This window comes from Idiotropiscis lumnitzeri, chromosome 11 (genome assembly GCF_059441095.1).
Source record: "Idiotropiscis lumnitzeri isolate Australia: NSW breed Sydney's pygmy pipehorse chromosome 11, RoL_Ilum_1.0, whole genome shotgun sequence".
NCBI lineage: Eukaryota > Metazoa > Chordata > Actinopteri > Syngnathiformes > Syngnathidae > Idiotropiscis > Idiotropiscis lumnitzeri.
The window spans coordinates 15,215,712-15,228,490 of record NC_142401.1 but is presented as its reverse complement, the minus strand read 5'-3'; the positions used below and the strand labels follow the sequence as shown (position 1 = coordinate 15,228,490).

At 38.4% G+C, this 12,779-nt stretch overlaps 1 protein-coding gene across 1 annotated transcript; it reads left to right on the top strand.

The window, feature by feature from the left end:
- Window positions 1–28: 28 nt before the first annotated feature.
- On the top strand, window positions 29–11,903 carry mst1 (macrophage stimulating 1). Its single transcript, XM_088309852.1, has 18 exons — window positions 29–328; window positions 1,860–2,004; window positions 2,131–2,246; window positions 2,319–2,433; window positions 2,675–2,811; window positions 3,986–4,106; window positions 4,178–4,296; window positions 6,671–6,845; window positions 7,124–7,254; window positions 7,373–7,475; window positions 7,785–7,921; window positions 8,024–8,056; window positions 8,856–8,970; window positions 9,085–9,162; window positions 9,294–9,440; window positions 9,523–9,629; window positions 9,921–10,060; window positions 11,005–11,903. Exons 1-18 carry the CDS (start codon window positions 226–228, stop codon window positions 11,164–11,166), a joined length of 2,184 nt encoding a protein of 727 aa, XP_088165978.1. The 5' UTR covers window positions 29–225; the 3' UTR covers window positions 11,167–11,903.
- The last annotated feature ends 876 nt before the right edge of the window (window positions 11,904–12,779 follow it).

The window sequence follows — 12,779 nt, the reverse complement described above, 5'->3', positions numbered from 1 at the left end:
AGCATGAGTGAGCAGACGAGGATTTGTCACTCTTGATTAATGATTTATGAAACTTATTGATTCTCTGTGATTTGGGATGCTAACCTCTTTGTTTGAACAAGGCTCACTGTCTAGTATTTCATGTTGTGGAATCTTCTCCCTTGAAAGAGTCGTCTTTTCTGTTCCGTTTTACGTCTTCCTCGTGATGGAGCGTTCCGCTTTTTAAGTCCAGGAAACTCCATCTGAATGAGACGTCTTTACGCGTTGCAACTGGTGGCGAATCTTTGTCTTCCCGCGATGCTGCCGCGACTGCTGTTGGTTTATTTTTTGTCATCAGGCCTAGTTACTGGTGAGTTTTTCTACTTTTTTAATCGACCAAGATCTTTGGTGTGTTAGCATTTATATTGAGAAGAAATATCTGAAGTGTGTATATATATTCATCCAAATTAATAATTATTGCATTCTTATAAACTGCAGTAAACAAATAGTCTGACGTCCAAAGGTCGTATCTGTGAATGTGTTCAGGCGTGCGTGTGTGCGGGCAGGGGTATCACGCATTTTCCACTTCACGTGCAAACTCACAATAATGTCATCAATTATCGTCTAGTGCTTAGTGTGGGATTTCAAAATTGATTTCGCCAATTTATTTATTTTATCACCGAATGATTTTTTTTAATCAATAATTTTCCTACTTTATATGTATTATTTTTCATTGTATATTATTTATTTTTTGTGTTATTTGACATTTATTATTACTGCGCATTGTTTGTTATTTTGCCTGTTCATTTTTCATATTGTAATATGTTTAGTCATTAATTATATTATTTTCTTTTTCTTCATCATTATATTTTGATTTCATGGATTTTTTACTATTATTTAACCTATTCTTATTATTTTTATTATGACTGTAATTGTTTTGTTTTTGGGTTTTTTTCATTTTCAAATGTCATAATTTCAAAGAACTTAGTCAAGTATATGATTTAATACATAATAATTTTCTGCTCAAGAAATGCAAGACAATAAAAAAGATTTGATCTTATTCAGTTGAGTTTTATTTAATTTATAAAGCACTTTAAAACAAAAACTGCTGAACAGAAATGCTCTATGTAGGCAATCGTCGAATATGAAACATAATTGAACAAAATAAAATAAAACAATAAACCAAACAGAAATAAGGCACTAAAAGAAAAGGCAGAATGCCATGCTGTGTTGTAAGCCAAATCAATAAATTATCATGTATGTTGTTTTACTTCAACATTTAAAAGAAATTCATGCACCCGTCCGTTATCTGAGCTGCTTCTCCTCACGAGGGTCTCAGTGTGTGCCGAAGCCTATCCCAGCTGTCTTCGAGCAGTCGGCAGAGTACACCCTGAACTGGTTGCCAGCCAATCGCACGGCACACATGGACAACCAACCATCCGCGCTCACACTCACACCTTGGGGCAATTTAATTTCAATGTCCCATTAACCTACCATGCATGCTTTTGGAATGTGGGAGGAAATTGGAGAACCTGGAGAAAACCTAGCAAGCATGTAGAGAACATGCAAACTCCACACAGGAAGGCGGGAGCCGAAATCAAACCCTGCACCTCTGAACTGTGAGGCCAAGGTCTGCCCCTTAAAAGAAATGAATCACGCTTAACAACCGACCACTACAACAATTTTTCCTGTTCAGGAAATGGAAGTCAGTGTAATTTGAAATAATAAAGTGCTTTGCCATTTCTAAAACAGTCAATTTGAAAATGAATGAATCAGAATAATAAAGATACTTTAGCATAAAAAATATTTGGGTTAAAGAGCTTCTAGAATTCGTGAAAGAAGTGATTTTGGTCAACCCTACAGCATAAAGCTTACAAATAGTCTGATGCATTTCAACTCAGGTTACCGCAGTCCCCTGAATGACTTCCAGCGCTCGGAGGGCCGAGAACTGGTGCCCACTTCCTGGAACTCGGCCCACGTTGTCACCTTGTTGGTCCTCAATGTGGAGGAGTGCGCCGCTCATTGCTCGCTCTCGCTGGACTGCAGGTACACTGCACTGTATATGCTGTACCCAAAACACACACACACACACTATATATATATATATATATATATATATATATATATATATATATATATATATATATATATATATATATATATGTCCACCAGAGCATTCAACTACGAAACGCGGCCGACAGCCACGTGCAAACACCTACGCTGGGTGGGCGACGGCAGCAACGCTGAGGTGAAGCGTAATGTCAACTGCGACCTTTATGAGAAGAAAGGTAAGAAAAAGACGCACAATACTTCATACACACACGCGTGTTTACGACAGTTTGCGTGTGTTTGATGAGCAGTCTACGTTCGCAAGTGCATCGTGGGTAAAGGTGAGGATTATCGGGGGAAGGTGTTCACGACTCGAAGCGGACTCACCTGCCAGCAGTGGTGGTCCAAGTTCCCACATGATCACAGGTGAGTGCAACTGTCTGTCATACAAAATGAGACATAGATATCGAGAGCAGGGATAAGCCTGTTTTTTTTCCCCAAATTTTTAAGCGCTTGTATAAAATTGAATAAAGTTGAGATAGATGTTTGGGCTTCGACCACTTTTACTCTAAGTCCATTGGGTGTCAGTCATAAATTTTGAAATCACTCTCCCGAAAAATGAGTTAGCCTACTGTTGTTTTTAGAGGTGGAATTGTTATGCGTTCAGGTGGACTCCCTCGCCCAGCAACGGCTTGGAGCTGAATTACTGTAGGAATCCAGACGGCGATCGCATCGGGCCGTGGTGCTACACCACTGACCCCGAGCGGCGGTACGAGAGCTGCAGCATCCCTCAGTGCAAAGACGGTAAGGTAATGTATATACTGTAATATGTTTTGCATTAGGCACACTGATTTATGTTATTGGGAGCTAAATTGTCCCGGGCCTAATTTAAATATTATATATTTGGTTTTCTTTGATTACAAGAATAAACCTCATCACCAAAGGTTTTGTCCATTGGATAAACTAAAATATCATCTTGTTTAATACATATATAATTTGAATGTAATTTATATAGATTCAGATCAAACTTAGTTTATGTAGCACCTTTCACACTTTAAAAGCAACACAAAGTGCTTCACAAAACAAGTGACAAAAGGCACATGCACGGTCTCTCCCACTCAACCTCAGACTGGTGAACCTTGGGATGCCCAACACATGTGGGTTAAAATAGGTCCAATTTAAAACATCAATAGTATTGGTGAGCTAGGCTGAGCACAGAGTGGAAGGAGGCCACACAAATTACACGATGCAGAAGGAGTCACCGTCGTAGAGTGTCCAGGCTCTCGTTAAAGGAACAGACCAGTTAAAATTCATTTCCCAGCATTCAGTTAGTCAATGTGTGAAAGGAATACATGTGCAAACATCAATGTCATCTGATTTCCTGAAAAAGGATTTGAGCCCATTAAGTATGAAAACACGCAGCCATATTGGAAATTTGCGTAATCCCTGTGATGGCATGCGTGTTGTACAATAGACTGTTCATTTCGTACTTTTTAATAATAATAATAATTGGCACAATTTAATAATCAACCCGCTTGTGGAATTTAAAAGAGCTAATATTGTCCAATTAATTTTTTGGGTTGATTAATTAGTTGAACCCTTGTAATAATAAATCCCAAAATTTAACAACCAATAAGGAAAATAAATAATTATACTTTTCATTAGTAATAATGCAATAATAAAATTAAAAAATATACCACACAACAAAATGTAAATAAATTAAATTTTGTATTTTTCATAAACATATTATCAAGTCAAAAATCAATCAAATAATAAAAATTTTTAAATGTTTTGTTTGTTTCCAGGTTAACTGCTTTGCGATGTAAAATTCTGACGAAAAGTCCTCATTCCCTTCTGTGAGATTTGTGCAAATGTGTGTGGGTGTGTGTGTGTGTGGGGGTGTGTGGGGTGTGTGTGTGTGTGTGCATGCATGCGGGTGTGTGTGCGCGTATTTGTACGTGTGCGTGTATGTGAGCAGATGTGTGCATCACTTGCAACGGCGAGGACTACAGAGGCCAGGTGGACCACACAGTGAGCGGCAGGGAGTGTCAACGTTGGGACCAGCAGTACCCTCATCAGCACATCTACCAGCCCGAAAAGTACCCGTCCCTCATTTGACATTGGGGGCGAGCGTTTGGCCGCGTCTCCAAGTGACGTGTCCTCTCCTCAGGTACCCCGACAAGAGTCTGGACGACAACTACTGCCGTAACCCCGACGCCTCGCCCGTGCCGTGGTGCTACACCACTGACCCTGACTTGGAGAGAGAGAGCTGCGAGATCAGCAAGTGCAGTAAGATCGCTCGGATACGTAACAAATGATTCCGCGATGTCCCTCGTGAGATTTTATACAGCGCCACCTGTGGTTATAATGGTTTGGGATTTACCGTTATAGTTATTTATTTATTTTTTTTCCCAAAAGTTTTAGGCTTAGTTTTGTTTTGTTTTTTTACTTATGGAGTATTTGATGAATGCAAGATTTAAAAAAATAAAATAAGGTCACAATAAGTACTGCATTGTATAATAACGTAAACTATAAATCCCAAACGACTCTTTAACCTTCTTTTATACGGCCAAATGGTAATACCAAAATAAATACATTTCAAATAAACCCCGGAAATCTTATTTATGAAATGAATTGACAAAGAAGAAAACAAAGGACATTTTCTCTCTGGGCAAATTTTATTTTGTTTTAGTTAGTTTTATATGTGTAAATTTTAAGTTTTTATATGAGTTTTATTTTATTGTATTAATGAAAATTGTTTGTTTGATTTATTTTGTTTGTTGTGATTAACTGTAATTAAGTTGGTGCCGCCTTGATTGACGATTTACACACACTTACGAAAGCAAAGGAAAAGGATTTTTCGGTTAGCCTAAAGATACGAGTTTAATTCATTATGTGACCATGTTTGTAACTCAAAATATTTGAAACATGAATGTCTTCGAATGTTTTCCCATTAAAAATAATTGAAAGGCCACTTTTAATAAGGACAGGAACTCTAAAACTGCAAAACTCAACATAATTAAATAGAAGTTCAAGCATTAAACGCGTTGTGCCTCATGCATTTATGCAGCAGTTCAATGTGCTGATCCTTCATGTGTGCCCAGCTTGGCCACCAGGAAGCCGAACAATTCTGAAACAAACAAGGAAGAATAGACTTCTTTTTCTTTTCTACAACTGTCAGTGAATTTGTAAGAGTAGTCATTTACCATAGGGGATAAGGAATATATGCCCGTGATTATACTTGTTTTTTTCCCCATTTCATTTAATTTCATTTCGTTTTTTCATTCATACCATCTGTGTAAGTGTGTTTTATTAGTTGTAGTTTGTAGTTGTTTAGCATCAAAGAGAATGTTAGAAGGTAACATAATAATCCGTTACAGATTTGAGGAACATTTGGTTTTTCACATGGACTTTTCCCTAAATTTGCAACAAAAATTGCGCAACTAGTTGCAACTTTGGAGTTCCCACTGTTTACAGCTCCGGTTGGGTGGTTGGAGGGAGTTTGGAGCAGTTGCGCCATCCTATGACGCAGTTGCGAGTCAGCTCTCAATTATTTTGATTTTGAAATTTTGGGAGAATATCGTACGAAAGTTCAATTTCATTTTCATTTTTTTAGTAAAATGAATGCTCTTGTTAAGGTTTTATTAAATGTAAAAATGTGTATAATTTTTTCATTCGTTATTTTTAAAATTAACTGATATTTTTCAATTATTTTCTATTTATCACTTTGTATATGACATCATTTTATTTTCATTTTTATTATTATTTAAATTAATGTTTAATTGAAAATATTTTTTTTAATTTATGAGAAAATTAATACATTTTCAACCATTATTTATCATATAAAGTTATAAAACTTATAAATATGTAGGCCTAATTTTTGTTTAAATTCAGAATATGATAATATATAAAGGAATAGTTTTATTTACTTTAAATGATAATCATAATGAAATTATGTTAAATTAGTATCATCATCATCTTCAGCATCATCATCATTATTTGGTCCTGAGCAACGAAAAAAAATAAAACATTTTCTTCTTCTTATTATCGTTATCATTATTATTATTCCTTTCCGTAAAGATTCGTGATTTTGAGAACCTAAACGTGAATGAAAACTCAGCAAACTTTGCGTACACATTGGGCCTGGCGAAAACGTTGATTTTTGTACTTGCAATACATACTAAAAATGGGTCTGCAGTTCCCACTAGTTATTGTTTTTATTATTCAATTTGACAAATGTTCTTTTTTTCAGCCTTATGGAAGAAACAGAAAACATTCAATTGAAGTAAAATTTTAATTTGTGACTAGATATATGATGTAGTACACGGATCAAGGGTGTGTGCCTCTGCAAAGCGGTGACCTATTGTTGGTAGAAAAATAAGAAAAAGGCTAGAACCCAGAAAATCAGTACAAGCATGTGTTGTATTTTCATTCAAGGAGGCAGCACTTCATTGCCACGTCATCAAATCACTTGTACATTAGTGTATCAGATTGATAAATGTGGTGCATGCTCATTTTGAATCACTAACAGCCTCATAATCTGGATTACCCAGTTATATCATTTCACATTTTTGGGCAAGCAGGGATTCCAGGAACTCAACTATTTGCATACAAGGCATTAAAAAGTCAGTTGTCCAAAATCTCCCCTGTGATTTCTCCTCAGCTGAGGTACGGGTGGAGAAGCGTCAGCGCTCCAGCTTCACCACCAACTGCTTTCGCGGCCGGGGAGAGGACTACCGAGGCCGAGTCAACGAGACCACATCGGGTATCCCCTGCCAGCGGTGGGATGCTCAGTATCCTCATGAACATCCCTTCTACCCCAACACCTATGAATGCAAGTGAGTGTCATTTTCCACTGCATGATAGAGGAAGGGTAGCAAAATGTGAAAGTAACTAAGTACAATTACTTTGTTACTGTTGTGTGAAAAATACAATACCATCCATGTCTGGCCCCATCTTGTGCCTCTAATTTATTTTGCACAAAACCTCAGCACCTGAGGAAAAACAACCAATCAGAGGCAGAATACCTATGAGGGCAGACGAGATAACAGGTCAACGCAAGGCCACAAACTCGAAATTAAGGAATGTTTTTCAAAAGTAACTCGCTGGCATCTAGGGGCTTAGAGGAGAACTACTGCCGCAACCCGGATGGTTCCGAGGCCCCCTGGTGCTTCACGTCCGTGCCGGAGATGAGGACGGCGCTCTGCCTGCAGATCAAGCGCTGCGCGGATGACATTGACGCAGAAGGTACAGCACACAGCAGAATAGCGTACAAAAAGCATTCGCATTAGCAGCACTTAAGAAAATACAATACTACAACAATACTACCATTCATCAGAATTTCACTGTGATTTAATACTTTCAGACTGCTACCATGAAAACGGGAGAAACTACAGAGGCATGGTGCGCAAAACTCGCAAGGGTATCACATGCCAAAAGTGGAACGTGAACACGCCTCACCGGACCAAGTATGAAAATTGAAGTTGGAAGGCAAAGCTCTCGTTGCATTATATGCATATGAGCACATTTCTTTTCATTTTTATTGTCAACCTGGAAAATCTGACTTAAAACAAGTACCTATTCATGTCGTCCTTCCAGGCAACAGTCAGAAAGTAAAACTGAGCGCAGACATTCAGTGCTAATTGTTTGAAAGATGAAAAAGGAACAGGCCCCAAAACCTGTCAGTCAATTGAAATTGGCTTTGTCTTTTCCACTATTTTTTTTGTGGGGTTTATTGTCAAGATGGTGAACTTACTGATCCGCATTTGATTCTCCAGAATAAATCCAAGGACGCATCCCGAGGCCAATTTGACGGAGAACTACTGTCGCAACCCAGACGGGGACCAACACGGTCCCTGGTGCTACACCATTGACCCCAAAACCGAGTTTGACTACTGTGCCATCAAGCAGTGCGGTACTAAATTGTGTTTTTTCTTCTTGCTGTTCATTCATCTAAAAAATATATATATTTTTAAGACGACACAGCTTCAGCAATACATTTTTATCTTCCAAACAGCTGGTGAAAAAGTATCCCTCACCGAAGCAGTCGGTATGTTACTGAATTCATACCTTTATTATACCGTGGTGCTTTGATGTACAAGCTTATATTTTTCAAATGTGACATACAAGTGCTGTATTTTGGTAATGAACACAACTCACCTCATTTCACAAGAAGCAGCATTTTTGTAAAAATAGAACAATTCTATATAAAACAGGCCCGAAGCTGTTTAAAGCCACAACCAGTTGAGGTTTACTCTCAAACTCATTCATAGAATTACACTTTGTGTATTAAATTGAAAACAAACAACACATGCGTTTGGGACGCTAGCTTAATGGTAATGCTAGCATATAATGTGAAACACCATATACTGTATATCAATTATTTTTCAAAAAACAGAAGGTATATGTTAACATTTTCTGAGTGATATTGAATTGAATATTTATATAAATGAATTATTTTGGGGGGGAATGTGAAATTCAGCAATTCTTTATCCTCTGCGAGAAACTGGAACTGTGGCAAGCTGAGCCTCATTGAATAGTAAATCCTCCTGTCTGTTTTATACTATCCCCAGGTGGTCGTGGCATGTGCTGTACACAATACTAATTGATGCAAAGTGTGACTTTTTTTAAAAATTCCTTCTTCTTAATGTGTGTTTTTATTAAGTACAATATTATACAGTGAGAAAAACAAAAAAAAAACACATAATACATTTTTCAAAAGTCCAAAGGATCCAGCTCAACTGCCATCCAAATGAGGACAAGGGCAAAAGAAAATGGCTGAATATTTATAATACATGATATTATCATTGCTGTATTAACTATGCGAGGTGATGTATTTGCCCACACAGAGAAAGTTGAGTTCAGTGAGTGTGGGAAAAGAGAGGACCGCTTCCAGAGTACAAGGTTACGCATCGTAAATGGCATACCAGGGAACTCGCCGTGGACGGTTAGCCTCAGAGACAGGTGCGTGCATGTGTGTCTGGTCGAGAGAAAGAGAGCTCGTTCCTTTGCAATGAACTTTAACAAGAAAAACACATACCGCCATGCTACATTTGAACACTCACTCTTGCCCGACAGGAAAGGAAACCATTTTTGTGGAGGCGCCCTGGTGGACGCCAGATGGGTGATCAGCACCAAGCAGTGTTTCTCTTCTTGGTAAGGCTTTGCTTTAGTCGCCTATCCCAATGCAAGTCACATCTACCAATCAAATGTGTTACAACAACACCCAATCAAAGCAGGACAAATAAATAAATGACAATCTCGTCTTTCCCTGTGTGTGTGCTCAGCTATGTGGATCTGCCCGGCTACTCGGCCATGTTGGGCACCTTGTTCCGCGACCCACAGGACAACGAACCCAGCGTGCAGACCATCCCTCTCACCAAGATTGTCTGCGGACCATCCGAGTCTCAGCTGGTCATGCTGCAGCTGGAATCGTGTGTACATCCTTGCGAACTCAAAAACACACACACACATTTATGCATTCCGTCTGACACTATTCTCTCTTTGTGTCTGTAGCCCGGCCCAGTTTAACGAGCGTGTTTCTCAGATCTGTCTACCTCCTGAACGCTACATCGTGGCTGAGGGGACAATTTGTGAGATAGCAGGATGGGGCGAGACCAGAGGTATGTCATAGTCATACATTAAAACAAGATAAAACAACAACAGCGGCGGTTTGAGATATGAGTGATCCAATTGTGCATTTAAAACACACAAAGAAAGTTTCTGACAAAATGGCTTATTGCTATCATTTTATGGAAAATACCATTGATGTTCTCATGCTACCGTTAGCACAATTTTGTTGACCTTCAAATGTGGCTCACCAAAGTTGTGCAGGTGTACCTAATTTCGTGTCCCATCTTGTGCTTTTGAAGACTTCCAATTCTGCCAAATCATTCATTTGCTATCCTTTCAAGGCACCGGAGATGAGACAGTTCTCAACGTGGCCCAGATACCGGTGCTTAGTAATAAGGACTGCAACAAATACTTCCGAGGTCGGGTCCGGGAGAATGAGATGTGCACCAGCTCCTTCCAGGGAGGAGTCGGAGCCTGCGAGGTGGGTGACCACTCGGGTTAGAAGCGTTACTTTTCCCTGTCTCTATTTTGAAATATTGATAGTTTAGTTATAGCGGGGACAGGGAAGGGTGTGACGCTGTGGTAGCACACAGACTTGCGGGTAACGTATCTGAAGTTAAAAAATCTGGGCTTGAATTTTGACTCCAAAAAGCTTCAGATGCCTGGGCGAAAGATGAAGATGGATTCAATATTTCAACGTGACAATAAGACCCAAATCAACCAAAGAAGCTTGGAAATTGCCTTTTCAGAACCCCCAGATCTAAACCCAACTAAGAAATTGTAAGGTGCACTCGATATGCTCTCAAAGCCTGACATTTGATTTTAAAATGAGACGATAACACAACCATATTTACCCCCAACTGCCAACACTGATTTTATGAAAATTCATTCATTTCATTTACTTATTTATTTATTTTTACATTTTGAATTTTAACAAATATAACAATTGGATGTTCCTGGAGCTCATTGTCCTACAATAAGAGGGAGCAGAATGTTTTGGGGTTTTTTTCACATAGTTGTTGTGCTTCTCCAGAACAGTTTGCGGTTCAAATAAACAGCAAGTAAGCAAGAAAAAAAAAGTCAATAAAAGCCTACAAGAGCATCTGAACTTGATTTGGGTTAATCAGATGCACTTTAAACAGTGGCAGATGTGTGATGACTCCCATTTAGAATGACTATGAATGTGATTGGTTCGTCTTAACACAACCACATACCCAGTTATAAGAGGGTGTGTGCACTTATGCAAGCACATTACCTCAGTTGTTTAATTTACTTCCCCTCACTAAAAGTTTTTTTTTTTAGTTTCAATTGAATCATACAGGTTATAGGTCCCATTAATGGTGAAAAAGGTTTAACTATTTTTCCGCCACAAAAACTATTTGAACAGGAATGTGTAGACTTTTGATATCAACTCTCCGTATGCAGAGAGACTACGGTGGCCCACTGGCGTGCCAGAACCGCGACTGCTGGGTGCTTGAGGGCGTGATCATCCCCATGCGGCGCTGCGGACATCCAGGCCAACCCAGCATCTTCATCCGCGTGTCGGTCTACGTGGACTGGATCAAGAAGGTCATGGGCTTCGCATAAGGAAGCGCAGAAGGGATGAATGCATTATTTGATATTATGATGTTTTCTGACAATGTTTTTTTTATGAATGCTTATTACATAAAATGATGGGGAAACAGTGGTACCTTGACTTGTGAGTTTCATTTCGTGATTCAAAATTGCGGCTCATATAGAAATGTAACTTTTCTCATTGACGTAACTTGAAATGACATTAATCTTTTCCACAATGTAATTACTGTATTTAATGTAATATTCTAGGGGTGTGGCCTAGTGAATGGCATCGGGAGCTAGGGTCGCATTGCCCCAACTTGTCTGTGTGTGACTTTCTATGTATGAGTTGTTGCCAACAGCAGATCCTTGAGAGTGTCCTCATTTTGCATGTGTGTGTAATTGTGTTTGTCCCAGTCAATCAACGGCTGAATCGGCGCTGTGGTTGTCCTTGCCTGTATGCGAGATTATTATAGTTTGATTCATTTTTTTTTTCACTTGAGCAGCAGCATATCTGACATTCAAATTTTGGCTTGCAATACAAAGCAAAAAAAACAAAACTACGAAGCAACGGCTTGAAAGTTGACGCACTTGTAGAGTCAAGGTACCACTACACAGAGCCTGTATTTGGAACCATTTAAAAAAAAAAAAAAAGTGATTTTCAACATGTAACGGACGTACAGATACAGAGTGCAAAGTTGCTAAGGTGCGAATATGTCTTGTGACAGAACAAGATTGTTCGACTTGACTTATAAACTTGCTTAACACGAGTATTTTATTTGACTCGATTTTTTTTGCCACTTTACCTTGCTTGGACATGAAGGTGAAAACTTGAGATTAGATTACTTAGGATTTGACTCACAACTTGCCTCGAAGGGGAGTTTGCAGTGCTAAAACTGCAAGTAATATTTAAATGTCATTTCACTAATTACGCCTCACTTTACTCACCTCACTAATATAAAGTTCAATCAGCTAGCTAAGCTAGCAATACTAAGCTAGCACTAGAACTGTAAATGAGCCAATGAAAACCATGGCTGCTAAGTTGGTAGCATGACTTATTCGTAATGGAGTGACACTATGACACTAATCTATCTGTTTTATTTTTTAGAATGTAAAATTATTTAAAAATGCAAAAGAGTTGATAACAGTGCCTGTCAAGAACAAATGTTAATTCTGCGTCGCTTCTGAATCCTCCCAGCTGCCTGAGGCCCCTTCGCCCTGCTTCCATAGGCTATTCCCAATTTTTGACAAACGACGAATAGGCATTTATTTAAATAAATAAAAAAGAAATCCCCAAACTCCCCATCAACACAGGTCATGACTTGAATTGCCTTTCTTCAAAATTTGTCACAATAATTAGGGACTTACTTTAAACTCAAAGGTTTTATATACATAGTGCTGCTGTCAGGTGATTATTTTTTTTAAATAATCACGAGAAAATCCATGATTAATTGTGATTAATCACATTTTTCAACTACTCTTTTTTGCAAAGCTCATAACAGATATTTACTTGAATAATATCTTGGAATTGATGCAAAATCACCAAATATGAAGTATATTTAATTCAAAGACTGTTCTAATAGCTTTCTTGGATTCTTGAATACGATCTAAATGGATACATCTTTACAGACATTTATTTTTGAAAC